Here is a 21,440-nt window from a genome sequence, read left to right as displayed (position 1 = left end):
AAACACTTGGCCAGTCTCTTCAAACGTTACTTGAAGCTGAAGCAGACGGGATTGAGGACTGGACAGAAGGAGGCACTCTCTGGCAGGAGAGATCTGGTGTTGCTTGCTAATCACCGAACATGTCCATGTCAGTGGTGAAGATGCAAAGATCCTGGAATATTGTGCAAGAGAGAGTTCCAGACATTAACTGGGTAGAATCATGACAACACAGCAGGCATGGCTGGAGTTCTAATTTGTGCCTTTTTATTGGGAGAAACTTGTACATTTGTAAAACAGCGACTTGCGCTCAGTACAGTTGTGAGGATGGTAGGTCATGCCTGGGAAAATCCCTGGCGGGGTCCCTATGCAGCCTGTAGGGCGGAACCCCCTGGAGCCACACACTTCCCCAGCAGGTAGACAGGCAGGCTGGCTGTATCAGCTCTTCATCCCACTACAGCTGCCCAATGCCTGTCTGCTTGTGGCTTTCTGATTGGTATATACATGAGTCTAGTGTTGTTGTAACTGATGGGTGGGGTGGTATTTGCAGCATATTTCTCTAAGTGCCACATTCCTCCCTGAAAGGCACCCCCAGGAGAACTAGCAGGAGCCCACAGATGTGGAGTAGGAGTTCAGGATGGGGCCCTCTGGAATACTCTGGGATTTCACAAACATAAAGCAAAGGCGATTTGGACAGCTTTTTCTAAGGTACTTTTACTCTAGAGTCCTACCACAAAGCTAGATGAGTAACAACTTCCCTTTGCACATATAGGGGGAATTATCCCCTTCCACTGGGTATTCTTCCCTATTCATGTGGTTATCCCGGGGTGTTAAATTCACAGGACGATTCTGCTATTGAGTCCTGTAACCTGGCGTCCTGATCCTAAAGGACACGGGAGAGCTGTTGGAATTCTGTGGTCCCCTTAGGGACTCTGAAACGTCCTACTTCGTTCTCCTAGAGGTGAGGTGGTTGTGGCTTGGACCCTGAATCCCAATGAATGCTGCTGGGGGTGAAGGATGGATAGAAGTGGGGGGGGGGAGAGAAGGCTGTACGTCTGGAGAAAAGGTGACCCAGGAAAACTCAGGCTTTGTTGCTGGCCAGCAGCCCCCTGCTGGGTTTGTCTCTGCACTTGGGCTGGGAGGAAACCTGAGATTTGATGCCTATGTCAGTGCCCAGCCCTACCAGCAGTTCTTGGTGACCCCAGCAGGGGGCAGGTGCAGCAACGACAAACTTGATATCTGGCTAAAAACCACGGGCCCAAAACAGTTATATACAAATATACAGTTGTGAGGGCGGGATGATGGGTGGCCAGCCTTGAACTAATGGGAAAGGGCTAATCAATACCCACATAGTAAAAGGATGTAACCTGGAGCCCCTTTCTGAGGGCAAGGTCTGGAGTTTTGAACCTCCTTATGGGCACAGTAGATGCATGGGTAGGCAGCAGAGTGAGTGGTTCACACTGCCCAACAGCGGGTGATGGGACACAGAGCTTGTGTTCTGCCCTGACTCCTCTGTGCATGTGTGTAGGATACTGCCGTGGCTGCAATGTGTGTTTCTAAGAGGATGGGGTATAAGAAGGAATTTCAGTGTTGGACTGGACCGTACAATGTGAGAGGGATCAATTTGTGGCAGTGGCAGACTCTGCCATGCAAGGTTGTGAGCAGCTGGTTGCTTGCTGATACCCTATCAGCTTGGGCTCTCCACCTTTCCTTTCCCTGACTGCATCCTACTGCCTGCTGTGCTCCATGTTCCCCTCGCCCTTCTTCCCACTTTGAAGCAGAGGAAAGGCAACTCCCCTGTCAGTGGAGCAGTCTGGAGCCCATCCCACCTCCTGGCCCCGGCAGCCGGTGCGCTCTGTGTGCTTCAGTAGGGGGCGCTGAGCCCTAGGGAGTGGGGCCAGCTGGCCTGGGGGAATGGGCAGGGCTCAGGGGTGGGTGGGTGGGGGAGAGACAGGAGGAAGGGTATTAAAGCATCGGATGCCTTTTGGAAGCTTTGGGATGTGGGAGAAGGTGGCTTGGCTTGGCCGGCCTGTTAGCACAAGGTGGAATCCACTGCTCCGGAAGCTGCTCCAGAAGTACTGCTGTATTTTGGGGGAGCAGTGCAGAAGCTGGCCTAGCAAGCAAAGTCCTCGAAGACCCCCTGAGGCGAGTAGTGGTGGCGATGGTGGTGGTTGGGCAGGAGGCCGGTGGGGTACGTGCCCTCAGAGTGGCGGCCCAGTGTCTCGCAGGGGCTCTGCAAAAGAAGGCACAGTCAGCACCAGGACCCACAACCATCCCCTCCCACCTGCAGCTCAGAGCCTCAGGGCCAGCACTGACGTTTTCATAGCCCCAGCCAAAAAGACTTCAGTCCCCACCCCAGTCAGTTGTTTCCTCTGACAGTAGTGGGGGAAATGGTTCCAGAATAGGGACAAGACCATTCTAGAATAACTACCCTAGGAAACCTGCATGCAGAGCACACACACAGTATCATCTTAGGATCTCTCTGGAATGGGTGTTACAGGGGAGACAGCCAATCCATGTCCATTTCTTCCAGGGCATCATGTGCCATCTTTATTCTTCCAGTCCTGCCAGTCTTTGATGAATATTAACTGGTGGCAGGGCAAGGAAAAGCACCATGTTGTTCAACTGTTGCAAGAAAGGAGGAGGAAAAAGGCAAGGAACATGGCTGCCTTGCAAATTCTAGCTGGACTGCTAGATAGGCTTCTCTTCTCAAGTGGAACTAGTGCTAGTGATATTATGGCTCAGGGAAGCATGCTTTACCAGCCCTAAAGTGCACCCCAGTTTTGTTGTTCAACGGTCCAGCTAGATGCTGTTCAAGGATTACATGGTAATGAGGAGTCTATTGTTAACCAAAACTGGTGCATGTGGGTAGAGGGAGCTAAATATTGCCCTTTCTCCTGCCTTTAAGCCATTTCCTTTAAGCCATTTTCCCCCAGCTTGTCACTGATACTGAAAGTGAGCTGGGATGGAAGAAAAATACTTAAGCCACCGCTTGCTTCACTTCCACTCACTTAGATTAGATATCCCATGCACTTCAGGCCTTACTACATTAAGCTTTCTGTAGAGGCATCTAGTAGTTGCATGGAGAGATGTGTTTTGAAGTTCTGCACTTCCCAGGTATGATCAGGCCAACTGGACTGAGGTGGGTCAGTGCTACTCTTGTTATTAGATCTTATGGCAGCATTTGACTTAGTCTGTCACAAACTGTTAGCTCGCTATCTTGTTGATGCAGGGATATGGGGACTCTCTTTACAGTGGCTGGTCTTCTTTCTCCATGGTTGAGAACAGAGGGTAGTAATAGGGGAGGAACTATTGAGCCACTGAGAACTCCCTTGGTGTTCATGGTTCTCTCCATGGTTCTCTCCCTGTTCTTATTTAACACTTTTATGCATCCTCTTGCTCAGCTGGGTTGGAAACACGGGCTTAGGTGTCATCAGTATGCATATGACACCCAGCTCTATTTGCTAATGAGTGACTGGCTGGAGACACCCCTGGATTCATTGGCTGGGTGCCCAGACACGATGACGGAGTGGCTCTAGCAGAGACATTCTGAAGTTCAACCATGAGAAGATGGAGGTCCTGTGGCTAGGGATGAAAGGGCCGAATAAGGAATCACACCTCCCCTGTCTTGATGGAGTGCAGTTGACAACCTCATGCACCATCAAGAATCTAGGAGTGATCTTTGATGCCTCCCTAACGATGGTGACTCAGATCATGAAAGTAGCATACAAGGTGTTCTTCCAAGTGACGATAGTAGCACCCTATCTGACCCTGGAAAACCTAGCCACAGTCATCCATGTAATGGCCATCTCCAGAACAAATTTCTATAACTCGCTCTACCCAGGTACAACTGGTACAAAATGCAGCCGCTTGGATCCTTAACCAGGACACCATGGAGGGCCCATATACAATCGACCCTCCAGTAGCTGCATTGGTTGTTGGTTGAATTCCAGATCAGGTTTAAGTCTTGGTTCTAACCTTTAAGGCCATATGTGGTCTGGGACCTGCTTATCTAAGAGACGGCCTCTCCCAGTATGTCCCTAGAAGAACCTTTAGATCATCTAACATTAATATATTGGTTGTCCCTAGTCAGAAGGAGGTGCATTTAGCCTCAACCAGGGCCAGGGCTTTCTTGGCTGTGGCCCCTGCCTGGTGGAATGAGCTGCTAAGTTCAGCAGGGCCTGCAAGGTGGTACTCTTCCCTCAGGTACTTGGTTATGGCCAGGACAAATGACTGCCAGTAAAATCTACAAGCCTCTCTCCATTCATCTCCATAGTCCTCTAACTGAACTACTCCATATTCCTCTTGCCAAACTAGAGTTAAAATAATACCACACCATTGTGAAACAGGTCAAAAAGTAGACCAGGACATTAAGTCAGGACATCCATCAATACAATGGAGCATTGAATTGTTTTAATGGTATTCTTATTATGATTTTAGTTGTGATTTTATATGTCATATATTATAAACCACCCTGAGTCTGCTTGGCAGGGATTACAAACATGGCCTATGGAGAGATGGGTCTTAAATCTTCCTTCCATGCCCTTTTCCCAGCTTGTTTCAGGCTGGAAAACAGTGCCAAATGTAAGGGGCAGTTAGGCTGTCCCTTAAGACAATTTTAGATGGCCTCTACATGCCTTCCTGGTTAGTTCTCTATTGTCCCTAAATGTCAGCAATACATAGTTCAGCTTGTAACTTTTTAGTTTAGAAAAAAGATGACTAATGCATGATATTAGTCATAGAGGATGTTTTCTTCCTGTCTCAAAATACAATAACTTGGGGAACCCAGTGAAATTAATGGGAGTAGATTTAGAACTAATAAGGAAGTACTCCCTCATACAACATGTAATTAACTTGTGGAATTCACTGCTATGGGATTCGCTGGTAGCCACTATGAGACTATACAAATTCATGGAGGAATGACCCATGTTATCCACAAAGGCTAAAATGAAAATGATATGGCTTCAAATGCCAATTACTAGGAGTATAGCAGTGCAGGATATTGGATCAGGTAGAACACTGGCCTCTGATGTTCAATGCTGGCTCATTCTCCTGAGTCTGTCCCACCTTCAACCTGCTGCTCCTTCCCTTTGTTAAATCAGCATCTTTCTTAAGATTTGAAAATGAAGGGATACCCCATGCCACTCAGTAGGACTGTGGAGGGAACTCATATTCATCCTTGTCAAATGGGAACAAAATTCTAAACAGAATCAATGGTAAAGATGGGTTAGGAACAGGTTAAGAATACGTGGTGCTTTATGTAATTGAGTGCAGGACATGAACAAAGCAAGCAGTGAAATGATAACTCTGCAGTGCCAAACTACCCCATGGCTTGTTTCATATCATCAAATGCCAGAAGACTCTGTGATCTCTGAAATCTTGCTTTGGAGTGAATATTATTCAAAAAGTGAATTATGCAGGGGATGGGACTGTCTGTTCCTATTCACAATGGACTAGACAGATGATTAACATGCAAATAAGGTTAGTGGGAACAATTCATATTGATTAAGGTGTAATTTTATTGTTAACAAAAGGCGCCCATGCTACCAACTTGAGCGTCTCAATTGAATTTTTTTTGAAGATGTGATTGAGGCTCACTTTGAACTGTTTAGATGTCTTGGGAATCCATCATGGCCAGCAGAAATACACAGCAGATTCCTCAAGTGTAAATGAGATTCCCCCTAGGTAGTCTGTTTGCACTTGCCCCCAAGAGTCAGATCAAAAATAACGTTCGCTAAACCTGTTCTTCCTGCATACAGACACTGTCTCATTGAATTCCGTCTCTTAGGAAACTGCATTCATTTAGCCAGAAAGTCCAAGATTATCAAGGTTAGTTTTTCCTATCAGCATTAGCAGAAGGAAACATCCAAGCAAACCTCCATAACAGATCAGGTTCCCAGGCAGGAGATGCGGAGATCCTTAACATCACAACGCATTATCATGTGGTGATCTCAGAGTCTGTGTACGGATGATAACTCTTCAAAGACTCTTGCTGAATATGGAAATAACACTGCTGACACTATACATGCTCATTTTCTTTTTTACATATACCCCCCGGGTTGCTGTTTCCTTAAGTAAAAATACATGCATATACTGGTATCCCTTTATATAGTGTGTATAAGACCTGCTGCTTCCACACACAGTTCTTTTTGAGTCTTCCTGAGAAAGTGCAGAATAAAAATCGAAACATAAATAATTCCCACTGTACCCTGAAACACACCTTGGGCCAGTTAAGCTAATTTATCTCACAACATTGCTCTAAGGAGTAGAGTTGGAGAGGAGATCTCGCAACTGTAATGTCCCAAGTGAATGCCCCAATGGCATTTGCATGTTCAAAAAATAATGTTCCTCCCCTCACACTCTTCCTGCTTCACTATCCCAGTAGTGTTCTGCGTTTGGCTTTACAGCGTAGCCTACAAGCTACCTGAAGATTCTGTAGGTTCCATTTGAAGATTCCTTAAACTGCAGACATTGGCTTGGATACTATGACATTGTTTCCCCAGCTTCTGTGGAAGCCTTTTCTCCACTATGGTGATGGCTTCCTCTGCCACTAGCAATTCCAGGTGAGCAAGAATAATGTTTTTTAAGGACCCCTTCCGCATACCCAAGTGCTGGGGCAGAGGAAGCATGTAGCACCACAGCCCTGGAGATTAGCTGCTCAGCCACTGGAGAGAAACATGAGGGGAGTCATATCCACACCTGGGATCTTTTCTCCCTCACTCTTTTTTATTGCACATCCTCTCTGTTGAAACATTTTAGGGAACGCAAAACCTTGCTCTTTTGTGATATATATCATTGTTGTTGAAAACTAGTGTGGTACGGTGGTTCAGGAGTTAGGTCAAAAAGATTCCCTTTTGAATCTCCGCTCTCCTGTGGGAGTTCAAGGATCTCTCTCTCTCTCTCTCTCTCAGCCTAACCTATTTCACAAGGTAGTTGTTATGAACATAAAATTAAGGAGAGGAGAATGATGTCAGCTTCTTGAAGTCCCCATGGGGGGGGGGAGCATGGTATAAATATCTAAAACAATTTGCCACTTTTGTACTAAGTGTATTAAGCTGAGAAGTTTATCCGCTGATACATAAAATATTTTATCTGCTTTTAATATTTAAAAGTTTTATCTGAAAGTTTTATCTTCTGCTATAAAAATATTCCACAGTGTATTTTCATGTTATTTATGGTCATATTATTGTATTTGTTTTAGTGCTACAAATTATGTCACTGTTTTATTTTGTTACTGTAAATTTTATATTGGTGTATTTTATAGTGTTAAAAATATTGACTTATTTTGATTTATATTATCTGCCTTGGACACTTTTTGGAACAGGCAAGGTATTAATGTCTTGTATGAATAAATAATAAATGGACAGTGGCTATAAGCCCTCTGATGCACAAACAACCTTGTTCTTCAGACCCCTTCGCTGAACGGTTGTGTGTGTAAGAATATATGTATGTGTGTGTCTGTGACCTACTTGGTGGGGCACCATTCTTAAGAGACCCTGAAAATGAGTGCTTTCTTGCACAGGATAAGTTGTAAGGAGGGATGGGCACAAACTTAAAAATGTGGTTTGTGATTCATGGCTGAACCATGACCTGGACTGTGCCAGGAGTTTCGTTCACGAATCGATTTGTGGACCCATAAACCCTAATAAAAGGGACTGTAGTGACTTTAAATGGGTTTGCAGAAAGTCAGAGGAATAGCTGAGTGATGGAGTAGCCTGCTTCCACCACTCAGCTATTTCTGGGTGTCCTTGCATTCCCTTTAAGCTTTATTTATTCATTATATTTGTATGCCGCCACTCATGGGCCTGCTGTCTCATGGTGGTGAACAACAATAAAACATACAATCAAAAACAGTATCATACAGTAGAATCCCATAACCTCCCCAAACCCTAAACCCCCACCCCTCTTCTATTTCCCCAGTCTGTCAGATCCACCAAATCTCCTGGAGGTGATGTCACAGATGAGAAGCTACTCCAGAGGAGGACAAGATCTTTTTTGTGCCCAACCTCAACCAAAAAGGGACCTCAACTTTAAAGGGATTACACAAGGCAGCCCAAAATGGCTGTGTTGCGGGGAGCAGGCTGTTCCTGCTGCTTTGCCATTTTTGTGGCTTTTTAGGAGAACAGAAAGAACTTTTAGGGGTTAAAAGAACTTGGAGTAGCTTTCTATCTATAACCGTCATGAACCGCCACAAACTGCTTTAAAGATTCCTGGAAGTCTATGATGGCAGACCTGCCATGAACTTTGGATGGCAAACAATGAACAGGACAAAATTCATGATGAATTTTGCTTCATGGTTCAGTTTGTGCCCATTCCTAGTAATTGACTTGTTCAGAGTCTGTTCTTCTGGCCGGAAGATGGTGCTGTGGCCACACAGTTTAGTAGCTATACCAGAGCTTTCTCTGCCCTAGATGTTTATCGTAGATCAGTGTTGATTTGCAGCATCTGTTTTAGGCATCTAACTAGGAAGGTCTACAAGGAAACACATATTGCCCCTGCATCTGCCTGGTATAATCTAAACCGACATCTTGTGCTGTAACATACATTGTCCCATTGCGGTTGCATTTGCTGCAAAATATTTTTGGTAAACATCCTGAATTTCAGTGCCAGGACTATTATCCTTGTTTATCCTTTTTACTTGTACTCTCTGGATCCATAAAAGAGGGTTTTTTCCATGGTATTTCCCCTGTGATTAAATGACCAAATTCTGCTATAATGGTTTCCATCATGAGAACTGGAAAAAAGCAAAGTAAAACAAAGATGAGTCACAACAGCCATTCTTACTAAGTGGCAGGCTTAGGATACACAGAGCTGCCTAAAAGCTGATCAGGATCATCCTGTCTGCTCTTAACTAGTGGTAGTTCTTCAGGATATGAGGAAATGGGCTTTCTCAGCCCTATTATTGCAAATATGGGATGGGAAACCAAGTACAAAAAAGGCAAATTAATGCCCAACCGCACAATGCTTGCAATAGGGGGTGCTGGGGTGTAGGTGTTTGTTTTAAATACAGGACAAATAATGTTGCAAATTAGAATTCCCAGCCAGATGTTCTTCAGGGACAAGCCAGTTGCTCTAAAATAACCAATGCAGAAACAAATTGTGTCCAACTTATGTCTAAATTTGTGTTGTCTCTTCACTCAGCCACAAGGAGTGAGTACCTAATGAAACGGCTTGCCTGCAGGGCGGATATGCCCTATGCCAGGAATACTGGATGCTGGCTACAATCCTACCCCAAAGAGAACCAATGCTGAAGCTCACGTTGATTTTACTGAATCAGGAGTGCAGATTTTTTTTGTCCAAAATCAGAATAAGAAAAAAGAACTCTCCCCGGGAATTTGGATGGACATTTAAGCCTATAAGTCCACTAGTTACTCACCCAGAATACCAGATATTGCTCCATCATCACTGCCACTGCTTTAGCATGAGCACAGTCCTTCTGGTGGAAGACTGTTTTGCTACTGCATGCGGAATCTCCCTTTCAACATCTAGTCAGCCAACCTAATGGGAACAGAGCCTGCATTGTACCAAGGCCTGTCTAGGAACTTCTTTGGCTGTAGCTTTATTTACAGCCGTAGCTGCAGCCAGGTTGAACTGCAAGGATTTCTAGCTTTTATTGACTTGAATGTTGGCAGCAGCAGGAAATTAAAGTAAACTCGGCCTGCTAATTACTTATTCCTTGTCCAATGGGTTAGTGGCAGCCAAAAATCGGCATGTTTGATGGGCCTTTTAATTCACTGCTTTGCTGCTTGTTTTTTTTCTTTTCTTTATATAACATCAGGATTCCTTGGATATTGAATGAATCAGCAGAAATGCTTGTTGGCAGAGTTTAAGTATGCAAAGAGGATCCCAGCACTAGGCTGTTTAAAAGAATAGAATAGTTTTATTATGAAGAGAAACAACTTGGAAGAGAAAGAGGGGAGAGAGAGAGTCCTAATAGCCTAACTTCTTCATTCAGTTAGACTGTTGTGGAGGCAAGCAGGGGGAAGTGTGCTCAAAGGAGCTGGAAGTCTCCAAATCAGCCAATCTGGACACTGGAAGAAATTATTTGAAAAAAACATCAGGAAGTTCCTAGTCTAACTAGTAATCTCCTCTGATGCCCCTGCAGGACACTCTTCGTGTTCTGTTCAACCATGCACACTGTAGATCTTGCATATCCCAACAATGTTCATGCTCAGAATATAGTAGGCATGAGTGAGAGAACAGTAAGAACTAGGATTTGTGAACACAGACCATGAATTTGAAACAAACCGGCTGAAGCCCCACTGGTGAGGCATTTTATAGAAGCTGGGCACACAGAAGATGATGTCAAGATTGTTTGTGCCTTCTGTGTTTAAACCACGTGAATTTAACAGCCTGGATGTAAACAACAAATTGCTACAATGGGAAGCTTATTTCATTTACAGGCTTATCTCCCAAAGGTTTAAATTCAGAGTGTGATCTGTTGTGTTATTTGGAATAATTTTGGGTCCACCCATAAATGAGCATATCTCTTTAAAGGGTTTGGGCAACAGTGCATTCAACCCATTAGAGGGAGATATAAACAAGAACATAACGTTAGTTAGTTGAACTCTCCAAGCTGGAATGAGACATTTAATGGAGACTGGGAGCTATTTTTTAAAATGTTTCTGACTCCTGTATATCTATTGGTTAGTTGGTACTCCTTTGTTAATTCTTATTATGAATGTATCTCAATGTGGATTTCTGTTTGGAACAACATTTTAAAATGTTGTGTTAGGCTCTATGCATTTTCTTATGAGCACATTTATTTGCATTACAGTAATTCACACTGAAGAAGATTTAAAAATTGAAACAGGCTTGTTCATGTGGCTGTGAAATACACAGAAGAATACTGTAAGCTGTTAGCATGTCGCTGCTGCTGTGAAATACACAGAAGATTAAAAAATATCTACATAAAAGACCATTATTTTGAAGTCAATTCTACTGAATTCGACCAAAGTGCCATTTTATGTATCTTACTAGCTTCAAAGTCAATTCCTAAGAACGGACCTTGAAAAGGTCCTCTCCCCTGGCCCCTGGCCAGGCAGCTTAAGATGGCTTTGGGCTGCAGCTCGCAGCCAGATCAATTGGGGCGGGTGGGGGCTGGGCAGCTCGTTAGCAGGGCAGTCAGCAGGCCAGGAGGCCCTCGTCAGCAGGCCCAGCCTAGCAGGCCAAGAGGCCCTTGTTAACAGGCCCTCGTTAGCAGGCCCTCCACCAGGACTCTTTGCCCAGGGCCCTCTCCCCTTACCTGCTGCTGGCTCCAGGCAACTGAGGCGTCTGAGAGCAAAGAGGCTAGAGTCCAGGGATGGAGGGTGGGAGCTGCAGGGGCAGGGCCAATCAGGGCAAAACTGGCTGCATCCTGATTGGCCCTATTCCAACTTGGACAGCCGGACACGTTCCACCCCCCAGGCTGTTTCACAAATATATAGAGGAACAACAATGGATAAGGATTGTTTAGCCTTCATGATTTTTTTCCTGGCCTATGATATATGTCATTCCCCTCCCCAATGACATGCATGCTAAATTGCACATTGGAACTGTCTTCTGCCAATGTATACACTCTACAAGGACAACACAATATTGTGATGGCTTCTTCCTGTAAGATAGGTGGGTTCTGTTGTGTGTTTCTGCAGAAAATGCTGCAATCTGCAAAGAGGACACCTGTTTTTGAAAATGAGGTTAACATTATCAATTATCAGTTATTATTGCATGGTTATTCAAATGTTTTATAGACTGTTCCATGTATCGTTCTTATGTTATGTAAACCGCTCTGAGCGCCCGGGGAGGGAGGCATATAAATATGATAGATAGATAGATAGATAGATAGATAGATAGATAGATAGAGAAAGAAAGAAAGAAAGAAAGAAAGAAAGAAAGAAAGAAAGAAAGAAAGAAACATGGGTCCAGAAGCTTTGCGCATTTATTGCTTTCCGTTGCATCTTTACTGCTTCTTTATGATGCATGTGATTCATGTGAAAATCACACCCCTTATGTAAAAATGCCTCCTTCAAACAGTACAGCGTGGAATCTTTTCTTTACACTTGCTTGTCAATTTTTTTCACATGGGAGTACTTCCAAACACATGAGCTCCCCTTCTGAGAAAATTAAGATAGTTCAGTCATTCAGTGAGGTCTTTACCAACACAATTAAGAATTCTTGAAATCGCCCTAAAAGTTACTAGCGTTTAGTCAATACTGGGCCTTAGACAGCTAGGTACATGGGAGCTGATATGTGAATCCTGGCAGGATTGACAGCAGATCAATGAGAGAAGATCAATATGGAGCTGAATAACGCAATGAGATTTGCACCAGGATTAGTATGGAAGAACAAAGTATTGCAAGCTAGGGTTTGAAAGAGACTAAGATGTCCAATCCAGACAAGAAGCACATGGAGAACCAGAGTAAAAAAGAAATGAAATCAGGTTCAGTCCAAAGAGCAGACATTAGAAACCAGGAAGTAGGGAACATGAGCTGGAAAACCCAGACCTGGAAATATATATAATCAGGATGGGTCAGAAGGAATCAATGGCTGGCTAAGATGATGGAGCTTGAAAGAACAATATCTCCCCACCCTCAGGGGGCTCACACCACGCGCATCAGGCCATAACCCAGGAGGCCAAATTCCAATCAATCCTGCCCTGGTTTCCTATACAGATTGCACAGGTCAGCCTGCATCCATGGTAAGCTTTCTTCAGTAAACACTCATTAGTCATCAATCCTCTTCTCCAGCAGCAGTAACTCCCTCTGGGTTTTGTATCTGCACTTGGGGAAAGGCTACTCCAACTTCTCAATCTCTGTGTCAATTTCCTCTTTTACAGGTTCTGTGTCCTTGAATCTGTACCTGAATCTCAGCCTCTGAGCCATCCATTCATGTCTAAACAAAGGGTGACCTAGATCCTCCATCTGTTTCCACCGTCCTTGATGACACACTACCTTGCAGTGGATTGATGGTGGGGCAGTGCTTCCAAGTTAGTACAAAGGACACTGCATCTGCGTGGGTCTCAGGGCTCCAGTAATGATACAGAAGATGCAATTTAGTTCCTCATTGATCATCTATCCATGGGCTGGACAGTACCAGGCAGGGATACAACATTCAGCAGAGCCGGTAGAGGCAGCTCAGAGTGTTTGTGCATCTGCGTGCCCACTGTTTCTTTTCTGCCAGCATCTGAGGCACAAAACTATGTGGCTGATTTTTCTCTCTGGTTTTGGAATGGGCAGTTTGAGTGAGAAAGAATAGCTTAGTGTGACTTCTAAGTAGACAAGTAAGCACTGACCTTTTAATATAGGAATGGTATAATTTCCAGCAGCTATCATCATTTCACAGGGGAAATGGCACAAATTGGAGACCTTGTATGAGTGCTGTTAAGAAAGTCCTTATTATACCCACTAAGCTTTGTAAGAACATCCTCTCCTACTTAAAGATTTTGAGTCTTTTTTCCTTTGGCTAGCAGTACAAAGGTTATCAGGACAGACAGATCTGCAAAGGCAGAAACTATCAAAAAAGCATCGGTGCCTAAATAGCGGAGAGACCTTGATTCTCTGTCTCTGCCACCTATTTCTCTTCCTATTCATCTCAATGAAAAACTGCCAATATCTAGTAATGAGGCCATTAGCTAAACAATCAGAGGAATCTCAGATGTTTTTGCTCTTTTCAGGAGGTATCTTCTGTGGTTCACAGAAGCACTACCTTCCATACTGTCTGCAAAAACCACTGCAGTTTGCACAACTCTCTGAAATCTCTCTTCTATATATTGTCTAGGAGGCAATATGAATATACTGGCTGTTGGGGATTTCCTGAGCTGTGTGGTCATGGTCTGGTAGTTTTAGTCCCTGATGTTTTGCCAGTAACTGTGGCTGGTATCTTCACAGATAGCACATGGCAAGATGGGAATCTTTCTGTGTCAAAGTGTGGTGTGTAAACAGTTGCTGGGCCTTTTATTTACTTCTTGGGGGGGGGTGTATGTGTGAATGCAACACATCACATTTCTGTCTTATCTGGGAGTCTCCCAGGGGATGGACTGAAAACACACTTCCTAGTTCCAGTCCATCCCCCTGGGAGACTCTCAGTTGACTCTGACCGTGAAGGCCTTTGACAATTCAATATGAATATACCCTGAACACAGAAAGAATAGTCAGGGATAATCCTGGAAATCAGCTTCCAGTCAGTGTAGACAACACTGACCCTGGTAGACCAAAGGCCTGACTCAGTGAATGGCAACTTCTTGTGTCCATCTGCATGTGAGATCCATGCCACAATCCCCCCCCCCAATGACTCACAAAAGATAGTACCATAGTCCAAAGCCATGCTTTCTCCTTACCCTCTGTCCTTTATCCTCTTCCCAAAGCTTCTATCACAGTCTCAGCCCCAAAACATTTGTATGGGGTGGGGAAGAAGAGGAAGAAACCTTTCTCTCAAATATATTTTCCACAATAAAATCCCTGAGGTATATGAAGATTACATATTCACATTATCTGCTCTGTAGAATTTCAGGTTTTTAAATTACAGATTCCTTAGGACAGCTTTCTAGATTCCTCACTCAGATCTAGGGAACCAAATCTGCTGACAGCAGTGATCTGTTCAGCTGCACAGTGATCTTATGAATGAGGTAATCCGCACAGTTCTACTTTCAGATCACACAGCACTGGATCCAGGTTTTCTTCTTCCCCCTTAGCTGTATGATGAAGCAACAGTCCCTTAGCTGTATGATGAAGACAACTGGTATGCCAAAACCTTTTCCCTTGAGTGCAGTACAGTCATCAGACTAGGTAAGGGCTTTAAAAAAAACACTGCACACTTATTTGGCTCTAACTTTCGCTTCTATTCAAATCTCATGCATTTCCCCAGTATGTTGATCAACTGTTAAATAGCCCTATCAGCTTCTTTGTTGCTTCAGGTCTGAGATTTATCAGCAACTTATGAAATATACAACCTTTAGGTAGCTCCTTTTCATAGGTGAGCAAACAACTTTCAATGCTATTTCAAAGTTCCATATTATCTGTCCTCTCTTTTAATAACATGGGTGTTAAAGCTGTTTTCTGAATGCTGACACTGGTTCCATGTACTCTGGTTCCATGTTCTTAGAGCTAAGGCAATAGAATATGTCATGCCCTTTGTCTGGGGGACAGCAACTATGGTTGGTTATATTCACTCAGCCATATCCAGTTGTACCTCGTATCTTCTCTTTTTGTACCCATTTGATTTGTTTACATCTTCAGAGGTGGTGATTTTTTTATGCACAACTGTTTCTGATGCATGTCCTTTTGGTCATGTCGTATATTTCCCCGATCCCATCATTTACCTGAGAATGTACTCTCTTTCCTTTGGAGGAAAGGAAAGAGGGATTGTTCTAAAAAGCGAAAAGACTTCTCTGTAAACCTTCAGTCAGCAAAGAGTTTTCCTGAACCTATACCATGTTGGGAAGTCAAGGCCTCAACCTCAACCTGTTTCCGGCAACCAACTCCCAGCAACTGATGCCACCATGAATCTTGCCCATCTGCACTTCCCCAGTGATTCTGCTGCTAGTAACACAGAAGCCAGAGAACACCTGTGAAGGAGCAAGATTTGGCCTGGGGCTCCCAGCTGACTATCCATTGTAAGAAACACTTCGTTTAATGCATTTTCAACTGGAAGCTCTCTGTCTGAATGCACAGCTTTCTTTTCCTGCAGTCGCTGGTGCTGCTGACTCCTGTTTCTTGAAGTCAAGTCTGATCCATCTTCTCTCTCTGTTTGGAAAGCAGGCTTCTCCATTTCATCATGCAACTGAGATTCTTAGGAAGTAATCAATATCCCATATTCTGGTCACTGTCATCAATTTCCCAGGCCAACTAGATCCTGGCTGAGGACACCAGCTAGTGGCTATCCCTTGTTTCAGGCCCAATTTAAATTTAAATGTGCAGGAACAGAAGGACTTACCTGTGTAACATGGCACATGCCCAGCATCTCATTTAAACAGGGCTGCTAAATGTGCTATCCTGCTACACAGGCCTGCTCAATGCCTGCCCAGGCTACAGGTCTCTGACATGCTAACACTGGGCATGTTGAGGCTTGAAGCAAGATACTGGGCACGTGCAAGGTTGGGTGCCAGCACTGGGTTTAAGAAAGCAAAAAAGAAAGGAGAAATTTCCATAGGAAATGACAAAATGTTATGTGTACTAGAGTCTCATTATCAGAGCTGTGTATGAAAAATTATCAGCTGTATATGAGAAACTGGAGCACAAATATATGTTTTAAATGTTCTCTTTTCCCTTCTTCTACGATTGGCTGATATAAACAGTAGTCTATAACAACTGCACAAGGCCAGACTCCCAATAGGACTGTAATGGAAACAATTCTGAAGAAGATATCGAAATGGTGTTTTAATAGCAGGCAGACCATCAATTGTAACACTTCATTGGATCGTGCACTGTACATGGGGACTGTTTGTACTGCACGCACTGTACTGTTTGCACTGTATATATTAACATTTGGTTTTACACAGCATTGGGTTTAAGTGAAATCTAAATCTGTTACAGATGAGAAACAGACAGTAATCAGGTGTGCCAGCTGATCTAGGCCCTGTTCTGTTTGTTAATTATTGTGCGGCATGAAATGCTGAGGCATTATTAACAACAGCAATTATTACCAGCATTATATGACACATCACACAATGAGACTGGTGACCAGGGGCTAAGATGCAGGTATGGAAGTCCTTAACAACACATGTCCCCTACAAACTGGACAGTTGGACTCAAAGCATATAGTGTCCAAAGAACACTCTCATGTCTAAAACTCACAAACTTTCCATACAGTTTCCTGATATTTATTTATTTTTATTTATTATTATTATATTTATATTCCGCCCTCCCTAAGGGCTCAGGGTGGTATATCACTAGGTGTTGGGAGGATCCACCAAAGGACTATCCTGTTCCTGCTCTTTTCCCCCATCCCTCTCCCTCTTACCCAGAGGACAGGTTTCAGAATTGGGAAAGCACTGGCCTGCACCTCCCTCACTTGCTAACAGGTGGTCATTCAAGTCTACACTTGCAGAATTGTGTTTACCTGCTCCTTGATCTCCTCCAGTCCCAAGGTGGCAATGCTCCCCGAAGGCTTCTTCAGAGGTGGCTTTGGGCGTCTTAGGCCATGGGCTACTTTGTCACGGATCACCTGGGAGGCAAAGAAAGAGACAGGAAGAACAGTAGCTGGATATGTGTGCTTTGCAGCCTACAGAGTATATATGTACGCATTTGGCATGTATACACATCTGATTCCAACTACTAGGAACTCACCTGTCACTCTCTTTCTCTTTGCTTTGAGTCACTGTGCTAGGTGGCATCCAGATCCTCTAGGGTGACAGCTACTCTAAAGTTATAAAGCCCTGGAGGACCAGGCTGGAGTAGCTGAAGCCCTGCATGAAAGGCCCTTGCTAGAATCACAGCACGAGAGGCTAAGGAGGGAGCTGAGTGGTGCCATATCCTGCTGCACATTCTTGGCTTAGCCCTAGCAGCTGGGACCTCTGCTGGGCTATTGGGGTGTGGGGAGGGTTTTCCCTGCCCTGCCGACGTTGCTGCCGTCCCCTGGTCCTGCTGCTTAAGGCATGCATGCGTCCGTGCGTGTGTGTGTGTGTGGCGGCATCTCTGGGGCCCTCCCTGCCAGGCCCCCAAACTGTAGGAAAGCGTGGAGAGGGCTTTGGCAGGTTTGAGCAAGTTGCACACAGTGACATTCTATTGCCCTCACCTCGTAGATGTAGTCGAGGATTTCCAAGACAGTGAGGACGCTGGCTCCAATGAACAGGCCCATCTGGCCTCCGATGTCCCCTAGCAGAAAGCAAGGCTGTTAGGATGGGGAAGAGCACACTGAAAGCAGGTCAGCTACTGGGAGGGCGAGGGGCAAAGTCCAGTGCAGGCCAACTGCTGCTCAGTTGCTTATCAGAAAAAGGGTTCTAAGGGAGAGGAGGAGACAGAAACAGAGTGGCCGAAAGGCTCGTGTCACTTCTTTTTCTTTGAGGCTGTTCTTCTCTTTCTCACGAGAGCTCTGTGAGTCAATGTCCTTCCTCTGATGGGATATGAGGGCCTCTGGAACAGCTCCAGGAGAAAGCACAGTGGCAGTGGAATGGGATGGCAGAAGCACCTCTTGCTGGGAGTCTCAGTTCAATAGTGTGCAAGATGCCAGGGTGAACCAGAGCTGGAGCTGTGAAAAGATCCAGGGGCCTTAGGGCCAAACTACAAAGAACCATAGCCATGGGCCCATCTCATTACTGGCACCATTTTAGAAGAATGTGTAGTTCTTACAAAACCTGCTGTAAGGTGAACTAGAATGAGAACAAATTTTGAATAGAAAGGTATAAGAAAAATCAACATAAAGTGAAATATATAGTGATGATGCAATAGATGATGTTGTATGAAGTGTGTTTTGTAGAGAATGTTTTTAGAATTGCAATGAAGGGGATGTTGGGAAGATAATTCTCCTGCTGCTTCATATTTAATGGCATATGATGATTTTACACATATATGATTCACTGTGTAGCCCCTATTTTTTTCTTTGCATCCCCTGTATTTTGATATCTTGTTTTCTAAAATAAAAAGTATTTAAGAAAAAAATGCTGTGAGGCCTGGATCTAGAACAGATGTGCAACAAAACAACTCTAGGAGCAATTTTTTTAAAAAAATTAAAATATTTTAAAGCTGTCTTTCCACCTTATCAGGGCACCCAAGTTGGGGAACATAAAAAACATTTGCACAATTAGAAACATTTAAAATCATAAAATGCAAATATGTATACAAACATCACCAGAACTAGGGAGGAGAGCCAAGAACTGTTATTTGGGGTATGCCAGAAAAAAACAAAAAAGGCTTCACCCACTGTTGGAGGGCACCAATAGAGGAAGACAGACAAATCTCACTGGGGAGGGAATTCCAAAGCTTTGGTGGCAGGACCAAAAAAGCTCTTTCCTGGGTTGCCACCTGTCTAGGCCTCCAAAGATGGACAGGAGTGAAATGGTAAGCTCATATGGGAGAATGTGGTCACAGGCCATACAAGGATTTAAAGCACCTTGAATTGAGTCTGGAAGCAAATTGGAGGCCAGTGTAGATGGCACAAGACTGGAGTGATATGATCCAGTCAACACTCTGGCTGCAGAATTCTGCATAAACTATAGCTTCCAGACAGTCTTCAAGGGAAGCACCATGTAGAGCATACCGCAGTAATCTAATCTAGGCATTACCACCATTGTTCTTCTCTCCCCCCTGTACCTTTTCAAGTGATGCACCTGAAAAGGCATGGGGGGAGGGAAACAAGAGCTCCTGAGGTTGCCATCCTGCAAGTCCATTCTGGATCGGGGCCTCTCAGCAACGTTTAAAGAACTACAAATGCTTCTAAAATGGAATTAGTGGCCATGTGTCCATCACTTGTAGACTGGCTCTCTGCACCACTGTGATGACTTGCCAGAAGAGGGAAGCTTCTGGGTCTGCTCTGCTGCATGGACCACCAGTGCTGATTCTGAAAGCCAGAAAGTAGGATTGTTGGACTGTAGCTGCTGGTTTAGGAGCTGTCATTACCACAAGAGTCCAATAAGTGCTACCAAATCCTGTAAAGTCTTTATTTGGTAAATCTCCTCTGTTGGAGCAGCATACTCTTGGCGGAGACAAAGGCCCCTCCAGACCGCTTGATGTAGTGGTTAAGAATTGTGGCCTCTAATCTGGACCACCAGGTTTGATTTGCCACTCCTCCACATGCAGTCACCTGGGTGACCATGGGCTGTCCACAGTTCTCTCAGAGCTCTTTCAGTCTCACCTACTTCACTGGATGTCTGTTGTGGGGAAATGTAGGCGATTGCAAGCCACTGGGAGACTCCTTTGGGTAGCAAAAAATGAGGTACAAACCCCCCCCCCCACAGTTGTACTTCTTCTTACCAATTGAAATGCTTGTTTTGTACCTGCAGCAGTTGCCCTAACACAAAGACAGTGGCAGGCAGATGGGCAGTGGAGCACATTCACTTACCCAGAAGCCCTGCCAGGTTGTAGGCCTTTTTCTGTTCAATTGCCTCATAGTTCAGTGCCTCAAAGAAGATGTCAAGGACCAGGAAGTTCTCCCTGAGGACAGTTGGAGACGTAGGGAGAGAAGGAGTCACACAACCTGGCCTTTCCTTCTCTGCGGCCAACAGGATTCCCTCTTGACCTTATTTATTAAGTCCTGGAGTTCCCCACCCTCTGATGGCAGGAGCATCCCCCTATTGCCCTCAGCTACAGCAATGAGACACTCACCGAATATAGGTCTCATTGCGGTTGTACTTGCGAGCAAGGTACCGGGCTGAGCCCTTGTTGGGAATGCGCACCATGGAGATCTCCTTGCCATAGCGTGTCAAGTTGCAAGGTGTAGGGCAGACACAGCGTTCCTGGGAATCTTCAACAGCTGCATCTGTGAGTGGAAAGGCCTGTATATTAGGCATTGCCAAAGCATGCCACCCCCCACCCATCCATGATGTGGCAAAAGGAAGCTGCAGTTGTATCCTGGGTTACATTGTCTTAAGAAGGCACCACTGTTGGGGTGAAGTGCATCTACAAGTCGTCTGGGAAAGACAAATTTGCAGCATTCTCTGTGTCCATTCCCCAGACATAATGTCCCTCCATTCCACAAGGGGACAGCTAGTAGCCAATCTGGCTCTCAAAGCTGGTACAGCTATCCAACCTTTGCAGCCTAAAGGACCAACCATCTGATCCCCCAAGTTTGAGTTTTATCAGCCCAGCTGGGTTGGTCAGTTATCTAGGGAAGTACCTACCCAGTGTGTGGTCAGCACATTCAATGTAGACATTAGGTGAGCAGATGGACTCGTTACCTGGAAGAGGAGGACCTGGTTAGTGTGATGCCCAGAAGGATCTAGTTGTTTCCCCTTTGCCCAGAATCCCAGTACTTAGGTCACTGCTGGGCTGTGAGAAGGGTGAAGGCTGCTATTCCTTAGGTAGGGAGTTAGAGTATATTTTCACCACCAAGGGTATTCTAATGGTTGGGATTAATGTGATTTTATTGTGGTGTTTTATTTTGCAATCCACCACGAGCCAGCTAGTCTGGGAGTGGCAGGCAATAAATCCAATTAATCTGATGATGATGATTGATGGGAAGTGGCTTGGAATTACATATGTATGAGCCTTTCCTTTGCCATGCTTCCTTGGGGCAGATGCTTCTGCAGGGAACTGTAAAGGAGTAACCCTGTGGTCCAAGGAGACTAGAGAAACCCAAGCAACAAGCAGGTAACAAGATGCGTTCAGCATTGGGAATGATCAGAGAAGGAGAGCATTGGAACCAGAGCCAGGAATGAGGTATGTGTAACAAAAAATACTTTCTTCTCTGGACTTGGCAGGATGAGGGGTGGAGCAGAGATGGGAGTGTAGAGATCAGCTAGGTAGCAGATGAATGATTCATCTGTGGACCGGTGGAGAGTGAAAGGGGCACACCAGCTCTTGGTTTAGGTGAGATGGGCTAAGAGCATCATACTT

At 44.7% G+C, this 21,440-nt stretch overlaps 1 protein-coding gene across 6 annotated transcripts in view; it reads right to left on the bottom strand.

The window, feature by feature from the left end:
* Window positions 1-221: 221 nt before the first annotated feature.
* The window catches only part of ASIC4 (acid sensing ion channel subunit family member 4), a 248,046-nt gene continuing 226,827 nt past the window's right edge, over window positions 222-21,440 (bottom strand). For 4 of the 6 annotated variants that reach the window (XM_077320812.1, XM_077320815.1, XM_077320814.1 and 1 more), the window contains 6 exons: window positions 20,726-20,782; window positions 20,211-20,364; window positions 19,948-20,039; window positions 17,686-17,765; window positions 17,011-17,115; window positions 222-2,209 (listed from right to left, as the gene is read on the bottom strand). In XM_077320812.1, coding sequence (XP_077176927.1) covers window positions 2,090-2,209; window positions 17,011-17,115; window positions 17,686-17,765; window positions 19,948-20,039; window positions 20,211-20,364; window positions 20,726-20,782 — 608 coding nt within the window. In that variant the 3' untranslated portion in view covers window positions 222-2,089. The other 2 variants (XR_013228195.1, XR_013228194.1) reach the window with 2 other exon arrangements.

This window comes from Paroedura picta, chromosome 2, assembly GCF_049243985.1.
Source record: "Paroedura picta isolate Pp20150507F chromosome 2, Ppicta_v3.0, whole genome shotgun sequence".
Taxonomy (NCBI): domain Eukaryota; kingdom Metazoa; phylum Chordata; class Lepidosauria; order Squamata; family Gekkonidae; genus Paroedura; species Paroedura picta.
This window is presented reverse-complemented; position numbering and strand designations above follow the sequence as displayed.